The following is a 23,993-nucleotide window of genomic DNA, read 5'->3' as shown; positions in this document are numbered from 1 at the left end:
GTAGCCTACCTGGGTACTGGAAGGTCCAACATCCCTATTTGGTATTTTGATATTAGGCCCTGACTTAGGATCCTTTTCTCCCTTCATTATTGGGTCACCTCTGCCATGATCTGCATCAGACCAATCTCCTCCAGTCTCACGGATGGAAACCAGAATGCTGTGATAATTAAAAAATACATTGATAATTCATGAGCCTAACAGGCTATGAAAACATAGACAAACCGTCACGTACATGAGTTTTTAACCACAAAAAAACCACTCTTCATTAGACTTCTTTGTACAAAGTCAAAGAATAGCGAGGAGGTCCGGCTTGTTTTTCTTGCATGCTAATTTCTTCCCCTCACATTTTGAACCTTCGCTCGGACTCCCGAGGGACAAGCCTTTTGTGGAATGTTCTTGAAGCCATTCTCTACTTTCTCAAATTCCATAATGGACGTCTTTTACCCCTCCCACCCCCCCCCCCCAAAAAAAAAAGTTGTATAAACGTTGTTTGTTATTTTTCTCGATGCCCATGCAAATTTTTTTTTTTTTTTTAGGGGGGGTGGGGAGGGGGGGGGTAAAAGAGGTGTATTAAGGGATTTGAGAAAGTAAAGAATTTAAAAAACGAGCAGCAGTGTTTTAACTCTCGACTACGCCTCATGTTTTAACATTTTCCATCAGAAATGTAAATGAATGAAATAAAAAAAGGGTTGACGGAGAATACAGATATATCATATCAGATATTGTGGTGTGAAGTATCAGTCAGTATCTTCAAGAGTTTGTTGCAATTTGATGAGCTAGTAAGGAAAATCAAAATACAAAGCACAATGCAAACAGAGACTTTATGGACCCTTTCTTTAATGTACAGTTGCAGAAGCTGCAACATTTTTCATTTTTTTCCTACTCTGATTTTCCAGTTGTGCTTGTGCCTGCTTCCAAGCAACTAGTTCATCATCTTTCCTACAGACACATTATGCCATAACAACACAGAGGGCAAATTACTAAATGCGGATTGGTTGAGACAGAGGGCATTTTTAAAATTAATTTTGGTAATTGCCTCGGGCAAAATAATTACTCTCATTATTTTCACGTAGTAAATGTTTTTTTAGCAGGGCTGGTTTCACTGTTTCACTGTTTTCCTGTTTTACAGTTCATTGACATTAACCAGAAGCTTGTGACCTTGAAGCATTTAACTCTAGTTCAGGGCTGCAGTTTTTGGAGTTTAAGAATTTCCTCATTTGGATGTAACTTAGCTCATGCATTTTCCTGCGCATGCAGCTTCTATGTTATTTTTGTTCATATTTGGGCATAAAGTTGGTTTCCTAAAATCTCCAGCTTTGTTCCAAGGAAAAGAGTTGTAAGTTACATGCTTGAAGGTTACCGGTATGTGCTTCTACCCTAACTGAACACTGAAATGGCTTTTTGTTTTAGTTATCATAATTATTTGCAAGTTTCCTTGTAAAATTAAGGATTAATATCACTTGTATTTTCAGAAGTTGCAGAACTTTCTGGCACTTTTACAAATGTGCATTATAGGACTCCTAAGGTCCTGTGCAATTACCTATACTACTAACATCAATAGTTAAATTAAATGCTATTACTTGACCTTCTATAGGAAAGGAAGAAGTTCTAAACACCCTCAAAATTGCTAACATGTAAACTTGATAACAGGATTAACAGCTCTGCGAGAGGGTTAAAAAATAAACATTTATTATTATTATTATTATTATTATTATTATTATTATTATTATTATTATTATTATTATTATTATTATTATTATTACAAAAGAACAGTATAATCAACGAAAGAAATTGTCATGCTTTATGAGATTACACCCAGAGAAGTGGACAACAAAGTCTGTTTGGGTGTAATACTAGTTGGTAGTACTGGTGTTTCTTTATCAGGTCAATGAAAGAGGTGGCTGTAAATGCCCCTACTCACGTTTTTAGCAAAGCAGCTTTTTTGCTTTTGGCGGCTTTTCTCAGCGGTTCTCTCAGGCTTTTCTGGATGAAGTTCTGAAGATCGGTATGGACGGTACGTCTTATGGCCTCAGAAAATGACGGCTCCAGTCGAGACATCAGTCCATAAAGACCTTTTATCATAGCAATGACCTAAATAACACATTTTTCGGTCAGTCGTAATAAAACAAAATGGGTTTTCTCTTTCTAGCTAGCCAATGTTGAATTATCATTAAAACATTAATTCTTTTTTTCCTTGGATTTCAAAACTTTGTTAACTGAACACTAAGTGACCCAAGTTTTAAGCTTTAAATTGATTTCAAAAGGACACCTGTTTATTTTAACTGGAATTTTCCTAATATTTAACAGTCTGCCATTACCAACTTGAGCTAGAGCTGGATCAAGAAGAAAATGGTGTCAAAGACTCAACTACCGGTAGTTTAAGAATGCAATGCGTGTGTATGCGGCTGAATTAATATGCAGCATGCGGATTTTGGGCATTTAAACTTGTGTTTTGCATGTTATAATAAGCTGAGTACATATACACGTGCATGTATATGCTGAAATTTTAAACATGTGAGTAAATGACGTCACAAATTCCCAACATGTAGATCCAACCCTCTGAAGTCCAATTGGTCAGTCTTGAATGGGTGTCATAGCAGACCGTGAAATCCAAAAGTCACACTCAAAGTAAACAGCCTTTGGATCAAAATCAAAGCTCAGTATTTTGCCAGTCAGGTGTTATGCAATGACACTGAAGAAAAAAAAGGAAGTGGTTTTTGGATCATAGTACCACTTTAAGGTACAATTTGATGTTACAAACTTTTGTCAAAAAAGTGCTTTTTCTTTAGTAATGTCATCTAGCCAATACATGTAAGAGGCTTTGGTGTATTAGGACACTAATGTGGTCATGTAACATTCCAGTTGACATTGTCTGACATCAAAACTGTAGTCATACCTTATTACATGTATAGGAAATTAACGCTCCACAAAATTAAGGTATGGAAATCAACGTGACTTAAATTAACACGTATAAGACACCCAACTGGTTTTATACCGTTGGGCTGCCTGTTACACAGGCATCCAACAGAATTAAATGTAAAACGAATTTCGAACAAGGAAACTTAACACGAAGGAGGAGGTACAAGTATAATTTCACAATAAAGTACGTAAATTAATGGCATTAAGGCACAGTTGGTGGTGACCACTGCCAGAACAAAATTAATTTATTCAAAACTGAGGCCTCTGGTCAACAAAGCAGTTCTCAAAATTCTAATTACACTGTAATGTAGGGTTTACCCAAAAGAAAGTATGAACCTTATTTCATTGTTTTTTGAGGTGTCATGAAGGTCTGCAAAGGTTTCAGAATTAGGGTTACAATAATGGAAATTAAGACTGGGGAAATTAACCCTGCACTTAATTAACAAAGCAGAAATAATGCTCAAGATAATAAGGGTGACTTAAATTAATGCAAATTTTAACGATTCACGTTAATTTCATGGAGCATTAATTTCCTACATTGTACATGCATAATAAGGTATTCATCCTCACAAACACAAGCCATATAATAATCAACTGCATCACCACTACACATCTGCCACTGTGATCGCCTGCATCATCACTTTCATAATTACCATTGATTTTAAAGACAAATCTCCGTACCTCAACAAGTGCAAACTTTTCCTCGCTATTGTAGTTGTATCTTGTAGCCTACAATGTTGTTAACTACGGTTAATTAGCAATTCAATGTTTACTTTATTATACTGAGCTAAATACCAATGGTGAAACGAATTTATTATTACTAATATTAATTCAATTCCTGTTTCATAAATTTTTCTTTACAGTAATAAAATATTGGCCTTCTTGTAGTGCCAGTTATGGCATAAGCTGTTTATTAAGTAACAACATTGGTTTCAAGGTCTCACTCACTCTTTCGTATTCCTCAGCATCCTCAGGGCAATGTGGATTGGCATACTTGTCTGTGGGGTGAAGAAGCTTCCAAGAGTACTGGTAAAAAGAACAAAACAATAAAATTCACAAATCATTATTATGATCCACCTGTATAATAAATATTCATCGTTGTTACAGTTGCTCCCCTACTAGACTGCTTCTAACAACACAAACCATTAAGGGGTGGATCTAGGGGGAGGGTGCTGGGGGTTGCACCCCTCCCCTGCGATGACCTGTGGCTTTTTAATGCATTAACTGGTATTCTATGAAAAAGAAGCGATTTTTTAAAACGTGAGGATAAACAACTGCGATATATCCGGGGTTTATATAATAACCCAAGTTATTCACGGATTTTGATTAGTTCTTGCCTATGATCTATTAGAGGACAGATGCACGATTGACGTCACCATCAGCTTTCATGCGAATAAAGTTTAATTCTTTATTATATGAAATAAAATAGATTCCATGTTGCCGTGGATCTGGTCAGTAATAGACCACAGAAGACGTCAAAATGTGGTAAGAACATCAGTGACACACTCGGCTATCGCCTCGTGTGCCACTTTTTTGTTCTTACCACATTTTGATGTCATCTGTGATCTATTACTGAACAGACGCACGGCAACATGGAATCTATTTGTTAAATATTTTATGTTTGGGCTTCTCGATTGCATTTGTTATAAGGTTCTGTTCCATACATTTTATTGTAACTTTGGCCAGGCTGAAGAATATTGTTTGTTATACTGAGGACTTCGTTAAATGGAGGTTCGTTAAATCGAGGTTCTACACTGTAATTTCAACTTTCTTGGGATTAATAATTGTTGTGCTCTCAGCCAATCAACACGCACATCCTGGCACATGCGCATATCTAACAAACCGCTGACCGGGAAGGTAAAACTTGTGCGCCTAGTTGTTAACTCCGTTAAATTACATTTAACTGCATCTAAATTTTAACTATGCATATACTCATTTCAGACTGTCATGATATTGCCGAAATTAAATGAAACCCTGTCTTTCCTGTGAACCTGTACATGTAATGTTGCAGACCTTTCTTCAACTCTCCTTTCCATGTTGCCTAAGAAGGGCATTATCTAAATGCTTTAACAACCACTAATAAAAATAATGATCTTACCAACTCCATGACCTGAGCTGTCCAAGATGACAGAAGCCTCAGCCCTCTAAGTGCAAGGTTTGTCAGCTCCTTATCATGTTCACTATTTATGGTATTACCACCAGAAGTAATCATCTACAGCAAGGAAGAATCATTGATGTCAGCCTTTTTATGTTTTGTCATAGGCACTTGAAAAATTTACTAAAAATAATTTATTGTTATCCTTTGATAGATACTTTGAAGAAGTGTTCATCTTAACCAACCCAATAATTAATATTATTGTGATAATTATTATAAACACAGTTCAGTGAATCAAGAGGGATTTGTGAAATCTTAATTTTTTTGCCACTGAACTGCTAACTTGACAGCCTCCAAAGTCATCAAAGTGTGCAGAAGGTGAGCATAAATGTTAACCCCAGCAAACAAACAAAGATAAAATTATGCATTTTGTCAAGAATTGCTTTTCCAAGTTCTCCAATCTACGACCTTCAGATTACTAGTTTAATGACTACGCCATCACTGAGATTTAGGAGACTTGTGGGTGTAGGCCATGGAACAACCTTCAGGTAAGAAGATGGCCCTGCTGCATGGGTCAGACCAAAATAGATTGTCAATAAACTATTACTGTCATACAGTGTAATCAATCAAAGCAATAAAAAATAGGGATTTGCTAGTTCATGCTTCAGGATGCATAACATATCCAACTTTATGAGATATTGTATGGAAAACGCACAAAGCGAGCTCAAATATTCCACGATGTTGGTACATGTACACTTAGTCATTTATACAGTAGAAAACCAGTTTGATTATTTGAGTTGTTGACGTTTGCCCTACGCTTGTCACATGCATAAATTGTGATAAAAATAATATGTACTGCTGAACTAAGTAAGTACACCAGTCATTAACAGCATGCTCGTCACATTACAAAGCAAGTTTGAGCTCGCTAAATGCATTTTCTAATGCCATAACCACCTTTCCTGGCATTTGAGCATACACATGTACATCAAGGCTGCTGCCTAAGAAATTTTTTCCCGAGCCCTTTGGGCTTCCAACACTAAAAGTTAGTAGCCCGAGTCATTTTTTCAAGAGCCCAGAATTAGTTAATTAAAAGTGAGGATGAATCACCTTGTGATAAGTTCCGCGCCTGTTCGCGCTACTCGTTCAGAAATTTGGTCGCCCACGCTTGCAAGTAAGGAGCCCCAGGCTACCGGGCGACCGTTAGGCAGCAACCTTGTTCATGTACTTTTACACAATTCAAGCGGAGGGAGGGGGTGGATTTACACTTCCAAAGATGAAAGGCACATAATGTCAAGCATTTCCATCGATTGTTTGCTCGATACAGTTAACTTTTGATTTTTAATTGATTAAATACATGTAAGGGGAAACATATTTTGAACGTAAAGCCGCCATCTTGCACGCATTTTACGCGCCTGTAGATGCTGCTATTCCCGTGGCCAGTACTGTACCTCATTATTATAACGAGCCAGCTCACTGATAAACTTGACATGCTCCTCCCGGATGCTGTCCATTTTACCTAGCAGATTGTACTGAACAGCAACCTTGTCCTCTGCCGCATCAGAAGCAGCATTCCACTTCTCCCGCATCCCTTCAAAGTTTGGGCACATCTTGAGGTAAGTGACCAGAGCTATCTGAACATCACCAAACAAGGGTACTACGGGAAATTGCTGCCAGGTAGAGAAGCATGACATCAGCCAATTATTGCTTAAATATAATTATTAATAATAATAAATTATTATTGCACTCAACAAAGGAGAATGCAAAACAAAATTGTGTCCTTTTTTAATGAAACCAGTCCCTGTTCGTTGGGGAACAATAATTGTGATGTCACACATTCATTGTTTGGATACCATCTTGGACTGGCTGGCTGGCTGGCTGGCTGGCTGGTTGGCACACATGATCGTCAATCTAACATACTTTATTATTTATATCTCTCAGATAGTACGCGCGCTGTAATTGGCTAAATTAGCGGGCCGTATTCTACAGTACGGCCCGCTGTACAGCCCGCTAAATTCAAAAATTTCGACAAAACATCATCTAGCGAGTTTTTCATGTCATTTCTGTTGCATAAACTTGTACTGAAAACTGTTTGAATCTTGCAAGCAACTATTTCAAACTTAACAGCCAAGAAGATTTAGTTTTTGGGATTTTGGCACGGCATTCTTTGTGGCAGTTGAACCTTCCGCTTCACTTTGACTAGTTTCCTTGCCCGTGCGCCGGTTAACCTCAGAGATATAATAAAGATCTTACTAACCTCGTTTTCTCAGTCCGTACTGTAAGTTACGCATCCTCGTTTTTTCCCGTTGATTTATGGCCCGTGCGCTTCCCACTTGGGTCATAAATCAACGGGAAAAAACTTGGTCCGTAACTTACAGTAACTTACAGTAAGAGGTATGTACATCAGGTTGGTGCAGTGTATCCCAATGTGTGCAAAAGATGTGCCCAAATCCAAGTGGTAACAGATCGCAGGTTTGTTGCCCACATTCCACACGCATTGTGGTTCGACAGAGCTTCTTTTTTAGAGTGATACCTTAATTACTGAACAATAATTACTAGTCTAAGAAAAGGGTACAAAAGGATTCTCTTCAAAATAAAATAATTATAACAGCCTTCAAAATTAATGCCTCATCAATGACAAAACAGGAACCGAACACACCTTAATAATCCTTACTTATTGATGAGGTTATCAGCTATTCTATAATCATCATTACTGGGAGATTGTCTGTCTGCCAGCAGGTGATCGCCTAGCACATGCATGCACATTTGAGTCATTGCTGCATAGGTTTGCCTTCATGGTTTGCTTTGAATAGCTTTGCCATTTTGCCATCTGTTTTCCTCCTCCCACCCACCTCCTTGTTTTGAGGGCGGACCAGCTATCAAGTAAGTTTTCTTTGTGTTCTTTATTCTCCACTGAGAGATCAGTGTGACAGGTGCCAGGGGGAGGTGACTCGTGGGAGGTTGCCATGGCTACTCCCCTTCAATTGCGTTTTGCCTGACAATCATTTGTCTATTGCCTGCAATGCACTCAATTGGCCCCTATCCCTCACTGAATACCGCTTATCGACAAGTTAATTTCTATAATTCACAGGCCTTTGTGAACTTGTACATTAAAAAGAAAATTATCTTCTTGAATTACAGACTTCCTTGGATGATTTCTGCACACCAAATGTACATGTAACAGCTACCATGTACATAAATATCCTCACCATCTTCATTATCCTCTTGTTTCCCAATCCAGCAATGTGGTCAATAAATATCACCAAAAGCAAGTGTCCCCCTGACTTACATGTACACTGTAACTCTTCATGTTACAAAATGTTGTAGTTAAAATTTTTCCTTGGTTAAAAATTCTTTAAACTAGACAAGTTTGATTTTTACTTTCCTTTATTTCAGATAATTTATGGTAATGTCTGTAAGACAAAGGACAGTAAATACAAAAACAAAAATATTTAATAACTATGACATAAATATATATTTATAACCATTACAATAACCTAAATGTAACACTAAAGCTCACACTGTTTTTTGTAAGGAGGTGGTCAGATGTGAGACTCCACACAAAGTCATGTTTTTTTACCGTAAAATAATTATAATGTTATCATCTCACTATGACAAAAAATTAGCTCTTACCTTAAAGATCTTGTCAATTTTGCTAATGCTGATCCGTTTCTTTTGATCCATCTTCAGCACGCCTCCGTCTTTCCCATCCATTAGGAAAATGATAAAACCTATCACCTGAAAGGGTGAGAGATACATGAACATTCAGTCTTACTTTACATTCTTGAATTACAAGTCAGACTGTACTTTGAAAGATACAGCTTTAGCTATTTTATTCTCAAGCAGATAACTGAGTGTATAAAAAGTGTCAATAGCTACTGATCTTTTATAAGCAACAGAAAGTGTGCTGGGCCAATAGAAAGTAAAAAAACCCTCCAGGCCCACACGGATGTGATCCTTGTAACATCTTTAAGTTTTAAACTTAGTAGTAACTGCTGAATAGCCTGCCTGTTGGCCTTTCGCTGCCTTCTTTGAAGAATGAGTCAGTGAGAATACTAAAGACTGTAAGTCAGTTGCATGCAAATACTGGTACACCTGAAGGTGTAAAGTCCAGGGTATTAGGGTTTTCAATAAGAATGCAAGTAGATAGCACAAGATTAAGGAGTAGGCTGAGAAGGGACCAAAATCACCGAAGATGCATGCTTAGTGGTCTGGCAGGGAGTTCTCTGGAAAATTACTTTTAAAATTTGCATTTTCTGCATTTTGGAGCAGCCTTCATTTTTACAAACAAAGCTTGGCCCACCCAAGGTCGTTGTTTTGTGGCACAGGTAACTTCTCGTGGATGAGTTGTTATTGTTTTGAAAAATTTTCTATCAAATAAGTGGCAAATTCAAGTGAAATAATTATTAGCTGATGAGTTGAGCCAGCTGCTGCTCTTATCGAAAACCCTGGATTATGAAGCAAAAAAGCTTGTACAGTGTACATGTAGTTTTTATTTGCAAGTATCTCACTGTAGTGCAGTGACACTGCATCTTTGAATGTCCCATTCTTCTGCATAAAAGAAGTCAGACAAAGTATAAAAGAACCTTAGTTAATTTAAACATGGTAGTAATTAATGCTATCAACCTGTGAGGCAATGTGTAATAATTATTTATAAAGAACAAAATTGGAAGAAGGCAACCACAATGCCACTGCACCTCCTCTTTATGGGGATTCTAAAGAGCAAGTACTTTTTGAGTGGACATAGATTACAATTATCAACCCTTTTGCCCCCAGAAGGTTGGTGTTCGACATAGTTGAAAGGCAAAGGGTTTATACAAGTATCTCCTTTAACCCTTTGACTACAAAGCTGGCCTGAACCACCAACACTTAGTATTTTACTCTCAGATTGGCTATCGCCAGACAATTTTACTCATCAATGGGGAACCCCAGGAGTCAATGGGTTAACCCTTTTCCTGCTAAGAGCGACTTACAGACTTTACACCTGAGGGATTTACTCTTGACAACTGGGGCCAGTTGAGGGATGAATGGATTAATTTACAACTTACATGTGAGAGCGATACATGTACTTTCACATTGCAAATGAAAACGCACCTTCAAAAGTACGTGCTTCTCCATTGGTGTAATGTACATGTTGTTCTCGAACAGTCGGACGAACAAGTTAAGAACATCAGCTAGCACATCTTCATAGCTTTGAATTTTCTCCAAACCTTCTTTTAACAACAGTGTGATTTTGTTCTGGTTTGCAAGGAACAGCGAAAGATTCTGAGATTCCTCAATCATCGACACATCACCAGTGCCTCGACGGAGAAATGTGTCAGCCCTACAAATGGGACAACATTGAACACTTAATGACTTTTCCAGAGCAAGATAGTTAATTTTATTACTTTAATGACTTTTACCAAGTGCGACCATTAATTTTTTTCACACCAACCAGTCAGTTCATGGCGGGTCCCTGGGCTAGTGAACTGAACCAGTATATTTATACAGTTTGTATCATTAATTTTACAGTTACATGTACATCTGTTTTTCTTCACTTGTTGACCAACTTGCGAGTCAGATTTTTGACCCAAGACCTGGTCCTAATTTTCAACAATTGTAATTTGGCAAGGAACAACAACCAAGTATAATTATGTGCTACATGTAAATCACAATAAATACATATGTACTGGATTTTACTCTTGCAAGGTTGCCCTATATATGTTGTGATACATGTACATGTACATGTGGATGACGATGGGGATGATGATGGGCCTTATTCGCGCGGCAGCCATATTGGCCATAGACAATAGATTTTGTACCCCAAGTCTTGAGTTGAGATGTTTAAGAAAGAGTTTCTGTGGGACAAAGCAAAAGCTTTCACTCGGGAGTCAACATGGCCGCCATGTGATTAAGGCCCATAATAATACTACATGTAACAAGAACAAGAAGAAAACGAATTGAATAAGGAGGAGGAGGAGGAGAAGGAAAAGAAGAAGACCAGTTAAGGAAGAAGACTGAGGTGGTTAAGATCATTGTTAACTTCCAATTCTTGACTATTTTTAACTAATAAAAGGTGCCACCATTGATGTAGCCTGCGAACAAGCTCTCTTTCGGGCGGGCGAGGAGGAGGAGAGAGAGAGAGAGAGAGAGTGAGAGAGAGAGAGCTTGCGATCACATCTCATAAAACTTGAATATCTGCGTCCAAAAAGTGGACGCGAAATGCTGATTGGCCAATTTGATCAGGTGATGACGGGGAAATCCTTGCACAATGTTTATTTACATTGGGTTCATATTTCCGGTAAGATCTGATTGGTCAGATTTTGACAGCTCAAACGCTTAGATAATGCGGGGGTACTGGGGGCGGAATTCAAATTTACAAGACAAGATCGCAAGCTCTCTCTCTCTCTCCTCCTCGCCCGCCCACCCACCCCGAAAGAGAGCTTGCTCGCAGGCTACCATTGATGTGCAGCTGTAGATGTACCCTTGAATCTTGCAATTTCAAAATTGGTTGATTTTAGGCTCCAGTTACATGTACGTACATGTAAAATAAGTAATACATGTAATCATCTGGAAGTTGGGCTAGGTTCCTGTTATCAGCATAAACAATGTTTCTGAATTGCCAATATTTGAAATATAAATGGGGTTCTGCAGTTCTAACCTTTTGAAGAAAGCATAGTCATTGTTGAGACAGGCTTTCATGTTCTTCAAAGCATCCAGCACTGCAAACATGTTGATGAACTTCCCAAGAGTCACAAGATATCTCTCTGATATGAAATCTTTCTTTCTTTCTGGGTGACTCAGAGTTTTAACTTCCTTACAAAATCTCTCAATGGCACTGAGTGCAAAGTGCATAAAACCCTTCAGTTTTCGCACTTCTGGCTCCAGGACTTCTACCGTCTTCTCATAGATTTCAATTCTGTTAGGTTGATCATCACTTTTTACCTAGTACACAATGTAAAACGTTAGAGCATACTAAACCAGTGCCAACATAAAATACAGTGTAGGATTCTAATGAGAGTTTTTCACCATGCCCAGCCACACTTTTATGCTGTACATTTTATTTTCACTTATAGTTAATGCACATACATGTAGTTTTTCTCACATGCACTGGCCAGTATACTTAAGGTTTTCATGCTTAACTAGTTTTCTCAATGAGAGTTCATTTCAAATCACATACACATCTTAACTGGGAAATTCAAGCAATCAAGACTTAGTGTGCAGTCAAGTTAAGAGACAGTACAGTATACGTTCACCGTTCAAGGAAGCATTAATTCATGTACTCATCCCATTCTTTAATCATTGTTTCCCTTACTCACAAGCCATTCTTAGTTTTCTTTCCAGTTGAACCATATAATCCGATCACATCAATCTAGTTTGTCTCAACCCTTCAACGGCTCCTAGAGTTGGACATTGATGCATTCGAAGGTTTCCAATAAATTTCTAACGTTAGTAGCTCAGTCTTCATCTCAAGTTTGTCAGCTACATACAGTAACTCGAAACTGAACATGAACACAACACGAGCAGCAAGAATAAAATAATGTTATTAGTCACCAGATCCTATGATAAAAGTTTGCCAGTAGCTCTCAAGTCTTTGATAAAACTAACTTCTGTTGTTTCACTCCCCACCAACACCCAGCTGCCAAACTACATTAAAAAAGGTGACTTTCCACAGGAAGACATACAGAGTACTTCTGTCAACAGTAATGTACTTTAACAAGTGCTGTCTTATTCAAGAAACAGACTGAACAGTTAGACATCTGTTATTCATCCATTGGAGCAGTTAATACTATAAGAACTGTCACAGATTTACATGTATTCTTCATTACACCATCAGGCTTGCACATTAGAGCTTCTGTATATCTATCAGTGAGGGCATTATCCTTACTCGCTATACTGTAACATAAATATTGTACATGTAGCTTATGACTTACTGTAATTATAACTGTTGGGTAAAACAATCTAGTACAATCTCTAAGCAAATAAACCCGTTCATCAAACCCTTGAATCAAACTTCAATGGTACAGTACCGTGCAAATGTAAGTTGACAGTCCCTTGAAGCTCGATCCGCGAAACTTGATTCTCAATCCTCGATTCTCGAAAACTTCGAGGATTGAGGCTCGAGTCGAGTTTCGAGACGTTCGAGGGCTTTCGAGAAATTTTCGAGACAATTTTTGAGACTCTCGAGCGGAGAAAACAATGGAGTTTTTGCATGATTAATTTTTCACACGTCTCTTCTTGCCTAATTTATACAGCTCTTATTTTATCGTACTGTTGGTTTCCATCATTTTTCGCGTTCGTCAGAAACTCTGGCAAAGCATGTAAGTGTCTTCATTGAATTATTTTGCGTATATTTGAAAAAAAGTGTTTACCCAGCATTGTAAGTATCATAGCTGAGCAACAAATGTTAGCTGCTTATTAAACACTATTTTACACTCCTCAGGCTTTTACTGCACAGAAATTAGCATGCAAGCAGAAAGAATGCTTTGGATAACAATTTATGAACACCACCCCAAGCAGCATTTGCCTTGCAAATAATTGCAGCACTTGACACTAATGAATAAAAATAATATTGTCCAATTGTGGACTGTTCTTTGAAAGCACTACACTGAAACTACAGCCGTACATGTGCTTTAAAAACACTGGTCTTCAAATTATCAAGCCTTAGAAGCCACCTGCTGAGCTAAGAACTGTTACAGTACTTAGTTTCTTACCGAGGGGACGGCACGAGAGCAGCTTCTCCAAGTGTACAGCATCACAGCATATCCTTCACCCTCTTCAAGCATCTCATTCTATTCAACAAAGCATAAAAATTCAATAATTATATGAATGAATTGTAAATAGGTTTTAAATTGTTTTCTTTTTGTTTTACTTCTTACTTGTAAATAGCAATTTGCTTGGAATATATTATTATTATTATTATTATTATTAATTTATTATTATTATTATTATTATTATTATTATTATTATTGAACAGAAACAATGACTTACAAACAGCAGAATAATAAATTATACTTAGTCCAGTAGTAATCTCGGATTATTTAAGTGCATTCAACAGTCACTTTGGAAGCAAAGGAGAAAGGTAGGAAAAGAAACAATCTTATAGGACCAATAAGGCATGCCAAGTACTTAGTATGACTCATGTGACAGGATTGAAATACTCTGGCCTTGGCTACAAGTAGATTCTGAATAATAACTAAGAATGACCTGTTTGATTTAAGAAGGTACATGTACTATACTGTACAATGTACATGTAAGGTGTGGTCAAAATAACCACTCATCATTTCTGAGGAAACATTACAACATAAATAGCCTGGAATTTGAGAGATGTTCCTTGCCAAAAATCAGTGTGTTGGTGAAAATTGACTCCATGCAATCCCGAGGTGTGCAATCACCATTTGATCATAATTTATGACGTATCAAAACCAAGATCTACATTACGCACATATGCTGTAATTCAAGCTGACGCCGAGAAAGCAGACAAACAACGATAGACGAAAACTTGCTTAAGCTCACCCTTTTGCAGGTCCATGACAACTGCAGACTGCAGACCACGGACTGCAGATGCAGACTGCCTACAAATGTAGTACTGATAAACAGTATTATTTTAAGTCTAAGAACCCATTCCAAATAGACCAATTTCAATACATTGAGATTCAGTCCGAAACAAAAGGCATAATCTCGAGGCTCTGGGGAATAAACTCATACAAATCCTTATAATTTTTTATTCCCCAGAGCCTCGTGATGATACCTTTTATTTCGGATTGAATTTTAATATACCGGGTATCGAAATTGGTCTGCTGCACTGTTAAACAGTATTTAAGCCTAAGCACCCATTTTAAACGGTTAGCTCTATATAACTGCAATCAAGAGTTAGTCTGCAGTCTGCAGTCTGCAAGTGTCAGACACTGCCCTATTGCACAGGATACCTAGGTACCAGATGAAACCCAAGATTACAAATTGTGTTCTCAACCTCAAACGCAGAAACAAAAGAGGTCCCCACAAATAATATTCATTTTGATTCCTATTGTTTCAAATAGATAATATTATGGAATGCCCAGGAGCAAATACATATTAATTTGCCCCTTGAGCATCCCATAATGTCTTTCGAAACAACAGAAATCAAATGGCTGCCGTATCTGCAAAAAGGTCTATTCACAAGACATTGGTGTATAAAATCAGACTGAAAGTAATGGAATAATAATCTTGTAATAATCTCTTCAGTGGGCTTAAAACATGACATTCAGTGATAAAGAAAGCTTTGTCTGAAGCCTAACATAAGGGTAACTTTGCAGTCGCCAGGTTGCCCATGGCAAATAAAAGTTGAGGTTTAATCACCCAATATGCAGCTACATGTAAGATACCCCAGAATTCAGCCTGACATATTGCGAAGTGCAAAGTTGCAATTATACCAGTAAAAATAAAATAAGAAGTTGTTCAATTTGGCTACCTTTCACTTCTTTTACCCAACCTTAAATAATTTCATTAATTCTGCGAACCTTCAGTTTTAAAGTGGAAAATTTAAAGAGGAATTAACCATAAAGATTTCTGAGGTGATCTATCCATAATGATGAGACGCCATTTTGATGAGTCTGTCGCCATGTGACTGTAGCCTCACCCAAAGTGCTTTGCTGTCATTTTAAAAATCCTTGAGATGTGCATACTTTTGCATACTTATGGAAATCCAAGGCCACTTAATTATGTCCTGGGAGACCATGAAATCAAAGACAGTGGCTCGGCTGGCCACTAAGCACTGGAGTTTTAGTCCTGTAACATTGCCATTACTTTGCCTGGTACCCAGGGCATGTTCCCCCAAAATATTTTGAAATTTTCTGCTTCAAATGGTTGTATCTGTTGCATTTTAGGGGTAAAATCAGCCCCTCATTTTCAGCATACAAATTTTTCGCCTTTCCCTATTTTCCACAATTTCCAGTTATGTATTTTCCACCAGTAGCTTTATTCAGAAAGCGTGAACGTAGTTGTTTGATATAAATATGACCAGTTGCAGTGAATAATGGTACTGTAAGTTAACAGTCAAAATAATGCAAACCATATGAAATCAACAATTATAATCAAACTCTTCAAATCCTTAGAAATACATTGTATATATAAATACAAAACTATAGGTTTTCAAGCCGACATACACATGTACCTGATATCTTGCGGAAGAATTTAGAAATTTTCGGAGAAGCAGTGGAATCGTTTAGACGCAATCTTGTTTATAACTGCAAGAGCTTCGACTGCTGACCATTCATGAGGCTCATTTTCCCACGTCATCTTCAAGGCTTTTGCTGGAGTCAATGTGTCAAATATTTACTCGAATTTTCAGCTTGATTCACCAAAAGAAACATTGATATATATTTTTTGATTACAAATAATTTTGGTATAGTAGAGACCTCACATTATTATTTGTTATTGATGAACTTTAGTAGGCGCAGATATTTTGTTGTACTGGCAAAGTTGCCGCCTGCCAGCACATTTTAACTGGGCTGCTGGCCCCCAGTTGTTCAAAAGGTTGGATAGTATTATCCACTGGATAAATCATTAACCAATGGATAGGGCCATTGGTTTCACTGTGATTTATCTACTGGATAGTGATTTATCTTTATTTTTAAATTTATTTTTATTTTTATTACATTTTTCCACATTACATACCTCTTACTAACCGAGTTCGAGGTCCGTACTGTAAGCTTCACGCTTGGGCCATAAATCAACGGGAAAAAACGAGGATCCGTAACTTACAGTACGGACCGAGAAAACGAGGTTAGTAAGATATTTATTACATCTCTGAGGTTAACTGGCACGCGGGCAAGGAAACTAGTCAAAGTGAAGCAGAAGGTTCAACTGCCACAAAGAATGCCATGCCAAAATCCCAAAAACTAAATCTTCTTGGCTGTTAAGTTTGAAATAGTTGCTTGCAAGATTCAAATAGTTTTCAGTACACGTTTAGGCAACAGAAATGACACGAAAACTCGCTAGATGATGTTTTGTCGAAATTTTAAATTTAGCGGGCTGTACAGCGGGCCGTACTGTAGAATACGGCCCGTTATTTTAGCCAATTACAGTGCGCGTACTATCTGAGAGATATAATAAAATAAATTAACAGTTAATGATTAAAGTTAAGATAACATATATGGCGAAGAAACCTAAAAGAAACCAGGAGGCTTACATGTATACAAGGTTAGGTTCCTCCCAAAACAGAAGGAATTGAATAACACAGATATAGAGCAAGACGTTCAGTTACATGTACATGCAGGAATGACACAAGAGTTGGATTGAAGAGGAAATAAAAAGGAAAGGAAGAAGTTAGTAGTTGTTCATTAAAAGATCTTTCAGCTTGTGTTTAAAGGACATTAGAGTTAAGATATTTTTTATTTCAGAACTATTACGTATTGAAAAATTTAGAAAACTGCCTTTATGATTGTTTATCCTACAAAGAGGACAGCAGCTGAAAAAAGGAAGCGTGCATTGTGCTGTAACTATGAATACTATCATTAACAGAGAAAAAAAGAGTCAAATTTAGGAGGCAGATTAGTTGTAAGAAGTCAATACTGTTCATTTTGAAAAATTTAAGTTCTTTAAATATTGCATATGGGTGAGCATCACAACCGGACCTGCTTACTACCTGTAGCGCCCGTTTTTGTAACATTGTTAACCTTTCCAGGTTACTTTTGTAAGTGAAGAAGATCAATAGAACTGTATAGAGTATGTAATGTTTTAGAAAAGAAATAACTTGATCTATAAATACTGCCAATAGATTTAGATATTTTATGCTCAACAAGCGATATATGATACTTCCAGGAAAGACAATCGTCCAGTAAAACACCAAGGAAGAGGGACTCTAAGACTTGGGTTAACGCTTCCCCATTAATGGAGATGTCAAAATCATAGATGAGTCCTTTTTGTCGGGGTCTAAACACCATAAACTTAGTTTTGGCTACATTTTTAAGGGAGCAGAATAATTAACATTTTTTGTCAACAAGTTTTTCGATTGATTTAGTCACCCTGTATGCTTGTACCGTTTCAAAACAATTGTATGCTTACATTGAGTATTAGTAATTCCTTCAACTAGAGACGACTCGAAATACACAAAATCAGGAAATGAACAAGACAATATCTACTCTTATAGTTAATTTTAAGCTACACGTAGAGCTGCCCGTAACTACGACTTGACTTTTGGACGTTTCAATCCACTAACATAATTTGTTGCTCTTCTGTCTCTGTCCAAAAGTTCTCATATCTGACATGTTTCCGTCATTTTCACTTTTCGTTTGAAAGTATGTCACACCTACCAAGCCCTTGTGTACGTCCGCTTCTTCCAAATACTTGCTAACACATGTTATAAAGGCTTTGCTGTCCTCGAAATTCGTGTCAAAATTAGAAATGTAAGTCACCGAAGCCGGGGGTGCTTCTATTTGAGGCTGTTCATCCGGTAAATTAATTGTTTCAAGCTGACGGACATTACAGACAGCATCCTCTAGAGTCGCCATTTTTGCTCTCCTACATGCATTGCAAGGCTCGGCTGTTTTGGCTAAGATCCTCCTCACCCTAGAGAGTCCTCAAATAATACCCTGGGACGGGCAGGTCGGCGCAGTGACCTCGATCCCAGGACCTTTGCCTCCGCTGTCTCACCACAAACTGTCACGCAACTGCGAAAGAAACTTCGCTTGGTGAAGAAGTTCTCCAACAGAAGAAAAAGCCAATCGCCAGCAGATTCGTAAAATAAAAAGGATATACCGGGAAACGCACGGGGAACAGATTCGGCGCCAGTACGGTGAGCAAGAGGGGGAGACCAAAAGACATCAAGAAAGTCTTTCAATGAACCGTCAGAAAGCGTGGCGCGTGTCATCGATACCCATGGTAGCGGAAGTTTGGTAGCGGATGGTTGGATGAAAACATGAGTCCTTCCCCTTCTGTTCGGAAACCATCACCGCCACCGCGCACCGGTGGCTCAGTTAGTTGAGCATCGGGCTGTCATGAGGGAGGTCTCGGGTTCGAACCCCGGCCGGATCAACACTCAGGATCTTAAAAAATAACTGAGGAGAAAGTTTCATCTGCAAATGGACAGACTTTCAAGTCTTCTCGGATAAGGACTATAAACCGTAGGCCCCGTCTCACAAATATCTTCTATGTTCATTAAGTTCCCTGTGGGACGTTAAAAAACCCACACACTATTCGAGAAGAGTAGGGGATAAAGTCCCCGGTGTTGTGGCTGTTCTGTTCTCTCCAGCAGAAGTGGCCGGCTTGGCGATGATGTCTCACAAAAGGCTTGTGGTGTATGAGGCCACCTAAGCTGAAACAGCCACGAGTCAAAAATGGACTTTGCCGAGTGCTGGAACATGTAGATGTAGATGTAGATGTAGGAAAGGCATCCTCATAATTGATAATGATCAGTCACTTGTTTGAGGCAAATTTTTTTAGTCCACCCTGTCATCAGTGGTGGTTGAATGTTATGACAAATCATAATTATCATCACCATAGAAATGAACAATCAGCAGAACAACACTATAAAACTAAGGCAAAATAGCCTTCAGCAAGAGGTGTGACTTAATTCGTTAATGAAGTCTCTGTGACAGTTGGTTAGCCTGTCATGGTGTACGTATTGGTCAGTGAAGCAACTAAGCCAAAAACAGTGCAGAAAACCCACATGCTTTCACTTGAATGGACAACCTGCTTTATTACTATTAGTTTTATTTATTTGGCAAAAGCAACCTTCTCATCTACCATAGCCTGCATAGCTAGCGGGATATTTTATAGTGGCATTGTTCAAACTTGTACAAGTAAATTCATAGTTGCTCCAATGTGTTTTGGCCTCTAGTGGGCTGCAAGTGGCATGGTTAAGTGTAGTTTGCACTTGCAGCTTTACCACTTGCAAACTCCCTTGCAGGTTCGCAAAAACACAAAGCAACAAAGGATTTATTCATGTGTGTTGAAACAACCCTATAATAAAATATCCCAGCAGCTACACTGGCTACATACCTCAACTAAATCCCAAGGTTAAGACAGAGACAGTGACTTCAAATAATAGTAATAATAATAATAATAATAATAATAATAATAATAATAATAATAATAATAATAGTAATAATAATCTTAATGAAGAGAACAAGACTTTTAAATTTGAAAAAAGCCATTTTTCGGCAACTCCTGTGCCATCATCATCAGTTTGTGGATGGAATAAAAATGATGTACAATATATGGCGGAAAATTAGAATAACAATGGTGTGATACAACAACTGATTACAAAGAGAGATTAAGATTTACATGAAACAATTGTTGATTTAGGGAGGGTTTCTCCCAATGAATGTGCAATGCCTCCTTGATTTTTAATTGTGTCCGTGTTGTTGCTTGATCTATGACAACAAAGCATTCGCTCGAACAAAGTGCCCGACACCCAGATGACTCCTGTAAATGCTTAAAAATGTGAGAGGCCTTATCCATATTTAAGTGCTCGTTTATGCGTGTGCAAATGTGTCGGGAAGTCTCGCCAACATAGCAGGCACCGCAGCCTGCACAACTAAATCTATAAACAACGCATGATTTGAGCTCTTTAGGGATAAGGTCTTTCACGCTAAACAAAGAGCCGATTTTGAACGAAGAAAACACTAGCTTGATATTAAAGCTGTTGTCACAAAAATGCTGAATGGTTCTGTGAATCCGCTTTTGTGCAATAGCAGAAAAGTTGCCCACATAAGGTAATTAACGTAGGAGCACTCTGGGCTGTTGTTGCCATTTTGGCTGTTAAACTGAAAAAACTTGTTGATGGTGGAATTAATAGCCTTGTCGATAATGTGTGCTGGATAAGGCTATTAATTCCACTATCAATAAGTTTTTTCAGTTTAACAGACAAAATGGCAACAACAGCCCAGAGTGTTCCTACGTTAAATTACCTTACCTGGGCAAATTTTCTGCTATTGCACAAAAGCGGATTCGCAGAACCATTCAGCGTTTTTGTGACAACAGCTTTAATATCAAGCTAGTGTTTTCTTCGTTCAAAATCGGCTCTTTGTTTAGCGTGAAAGACCTTATCCCCAAAGAGCTCAAATCATGCGTTGTTTATAGATTTGGTTGTGCAGGCTGCGGTGCCTGCTATGTTGGCAAGACTTCCCGACACATTTGCACACACATAAACAAGCACTTAAATATGGATAAGGCCTCTCACATTTTTAAGCATTTACTGGAGTCACCTGGGTGTCGGGCACTTTGCTTGAGCGAATGCTTTGTTGTCATAGATCAAGCAACAGCACGGACACAATTAAAAATCAAGGAGGCATTGCACATTCATAGGGAGAAACCCTCCCTAAATCAACAATTGTTTCATGTAAATCTTAATCTCTCTTTGTAATCAGTTGTTGTATCACACCATTGTTATTCTAATTTTCCGCTATATATTGTACATCATTGTTATTCCATCCACAAACTGATGATGGCACAGGAGTTGCCGAAACATGTCTTTTTTCAAATTTAAAAGTCTTGTTCTCTTAATTAAGATTGTTACAAAATTGCTGCTTTTACGTCCTTTTGGAAATAATAATAATAATAATAATAATAATAATAATAATAATAATAATAATAATAATAATAATTATAATAATATATTATTATAATGATAATAAAATTAGTAATAATAAAACAATGACTCAATGTATATAGCCCACACTTTCCAAGTTCAAGGTGCTCTTCAAAAATGGCTTATATGTTGTATACAGCACAACGTAAATAAAAAGTGTGAAAAATTAAAATATCTGCATTGTATATTCTTCAGACTTAAGGACGGTGCCTACTAATTAAAGATATTTTTGCCCCGGTGTGTGATTATGCAGGAAATGTAGATATTAACAAGGGTTATTGAAATCCAAAAAGAAAATTGGGAGTAACCACACATTTTTCAAAGATAATTCATGAGTAATATTTGTAAAAAGCTTTGAAATACAAAGCAATGTATGGTGTTTTTTCTCAAATTGAAGCTTAATTATCTCTCAAAAATGCATGGCTACCGCCAATTTTCTTTGTGGACACCAAGAGTACTTACTAAGATCTACTTTCTTCGTATAGTTTTAAACCTCGCAAAAATATCCCTGTATTAGTAAGCATCGGCGATAGGAAATCCGAGTATCTGGAGATGCGCAGAACGTATGCGCAATAACAATAGTAGGCACCGTCCTTAACAACCAAAAATGAAAAGTACAAACTTGCTTACTTCTCAATCAATCCCTCAGCACAAATGTCATAACAACATAATTTATCAAGGATGTAAGGGACACAAAGTTGTTAACCACTTCAGACAAAACTCTGTTTTCTTTGAAAAATATCTCCTTACCCATTAGAGAAAAACCAATGACGTATCATACCTTGGTATTAGGGAGAATTGGTGGGTCAAGATTTGGTACCTAAACTGTCAGAGTAGAAAGAACTAATATAGACAGGTATGTGCCAACAAGACCAAGTACTCTAAAGGGAAAGTTAATGTTGAAAATGACTTTCCAAAAAAAAGTAAAAACTTTTGTAGCAAATGCAACTACCCAGCAGCCTTGACTGGTAATTTTATTGGAGCAGTAGCAACTGTAATATTGACGCTAAACTGCAGAACAACCCAGGCCACTTATTTGCATTTAAACTGTGTGAATTGTTATCTGCCTCGTTCTTCAAACAATGGCACAACAAGAATAAAATGGTGACTGGGTATTCTGCAGTTACTCCGAAACACTTTCTACCATGCCACTCACGTTTTTCCATGACAGTATGGAATAAGCGGTTAATGCACCGATCAAATGGAAACTTCCACATCCCCCCCCCCCCCCCCGGCAAACCACGGGCATTTGACTATCTTCCATGCCCAGAGAGTGGGGAATTTGACCTTTGCCTGCATGGGGTGGGGAAAATTGAACAGGAAGTGTCAGGTTTCAAATAATTGTTTTTTTCGGGCGCCGAAGTCACTATCAGCTATAAAACACGTGTTTGGATGAGATGGAAGAGTTTAAAGGAAGAGATGTAGCATTAGTGAGCGATTGGCTTACAGAAAGGGTCTTCAAAAGGTCTTTATTAAAGACGGCAAGAGCCGACAATTGTTCTTTAATGGGGTATGACAGACAAATCCTTCAAATCCGACGATAGGATAGGGCATTTGAACACCATTTTGGCCCGAGGGGGCCGGAATTTGAGTGATCCAATCTTCAAAAGTTCAAATGCCCGGGCTTTGCCTGGGGAGGATGGTGGGGGGGGGGGGGGGGGGGGGGATTTGAATTTTCAAGTTGATCAGCGCATAAGAAAGAAGTAATAGGGTACAGTTTGTGCTTCGTATGGTTTTCCAGCATGTTATGCTTGATGTGAAAAATCCCTTTCTACGTTCACTGTTATTGGCATAATTATATACAAATAGAAAATGCAATGTATCAGTGATACTGTACATTATTTGTGGTAAAAATTATTCACATATTTACACAAAAACGTCACCGCTTGAAAAACTACAGAGGATGGTCAACATCACTTACAAATCGAATATTCCGCAATCTTAAATTTCCGGGCAAATCTTGCCACACTTCCTGCGTGTACAATAAAACAGCACGACAAGTCCAGCAAGCGCACGATTTATCCTCTTAAAGAGAAGCAAGAAATCTTTGTACAAATTGCATTTATCTTTCGCGCATGCTTGGGTAATCTGCATAAGCTTTTACGAACTGGTCACCCAAAACAATCAGCTGTTTGGCAGCGCCCGATGAGAAATTAGGCTCACACAACCAAACGCCTGGAAGCACTTTCGCTGCTGGACTGGGCGTTTGAGATAGCTTCCTCTTTGCACTTTGAAGGAGTCTCTACAAGCTCTGTTTTGTCGCCCTCGAGATGCTTGATCGCTTGGACTATTGTGTCCAAATTTTGCCGAGAAGTGGAAGGAGCTTTCTGAGACTTAACGTTCGATTTCGACTTCACCTCAGCTAAATCGAGTTCAAGCTGCCGTTTTTTATCTTCTACGGTTATTCGTAATCTCCGCTCACGTTCTAACTGG

The 23,993-nt window shown here is 38.0% G+C and overlaps 2 protein-coding genes across 3 annotated transcripts in view; both read right to left on the bottom strand.

Annotated features, from left to right (window-relative positions):
- The window catches only part of LOC138016203 (cytoplasmic FMR1-interacting protein 2-like), a 40,817-nt gene extending 20,181 nt beyond the window's left edge, over positions 1-20,636 (bottom strand). The window contains exons 1-11 of the mRNA XM_068863368.1: positions 18,283-20,636; positions 13,705-13,782; positions 11,652-11,935; positions 10,106-10,334; positions 8,645-8,749; positions 6,463-6,681; positions 5,018-5,131; positions 3,868-3,945; positions 3,601-3,648; positions 1,922-2,091; positions 10-157 (exon numbers count right to left, since the gene is read on the bottom strand). Coding sequence (XP_068719469.1) covers positions 10-157; positions 1,922-2,091; positions 3,601-3,648; positions 3,868-3,945; positions 5,018-5,131; positions 6,463-6,681; positions 8,645-8,749; positions 10,106-10,334; positions 11,652-11,935; positions 13,705-13,782; positions 18,283-18,480 — 1,671 coding nt within the window. The 5' untranslated portion in view covers positions 18,481-20,636. The remainder of the gene's footprint in view (positions 1-9; positions 158-1,921; positions 2,092-3,600; positions 3,649-3,867; positions 3,946-5,017; positions 5,132-6,462; positions 6,682-8,644; positions 8,750-10,105; positions 10,335-11,651; positions 11,936-13,704; positions 13,783-18,282) is intronic.
- A 2,738-nt stretch (positions 20,637-23,374) lies between these two features.
- Positions 23,375-23,993, bottom strand: part of LOC138016211 (transcription factor AP-4-like) — a 1,534-nt gene continuing 915 nt past the window's right edge. For both annotated transcript variants that reach the window (XM_068863380.1, XM_068863379.1), the window contains exon 3: positions 23,375-23,993. This exon is cut by the window's right edge and continues 281 nt beyond it. In XM_068863380.1, coding sequence (XP_068719481.1) covers positions 23,720-23,993 — 274 coding nt within the window. In that variant the 3' untranslated portion in view covers positions 23,375-23,719.

This window comes from Montipora capricornis, chromosome 9, assembly GCF_036669925.1.
Source record: "Montipora capricornis isolate CH-2021 chromosome 9, ASM3666992v2, whole genome shotgun sequence".
Classification (NCBI taxonomy): domain Eukaryota; kingdom Metazoa; phylum Cnidaria; class Anthozoa; order Scleractinia; family Acroporidae; genus Montipora; species Montipora capricornis.
The sequence above is the reverse complement of the archived record's forward strand: the minus strand, read 5'-3'. Positions and strand labels throughout refer to the sequence as shown.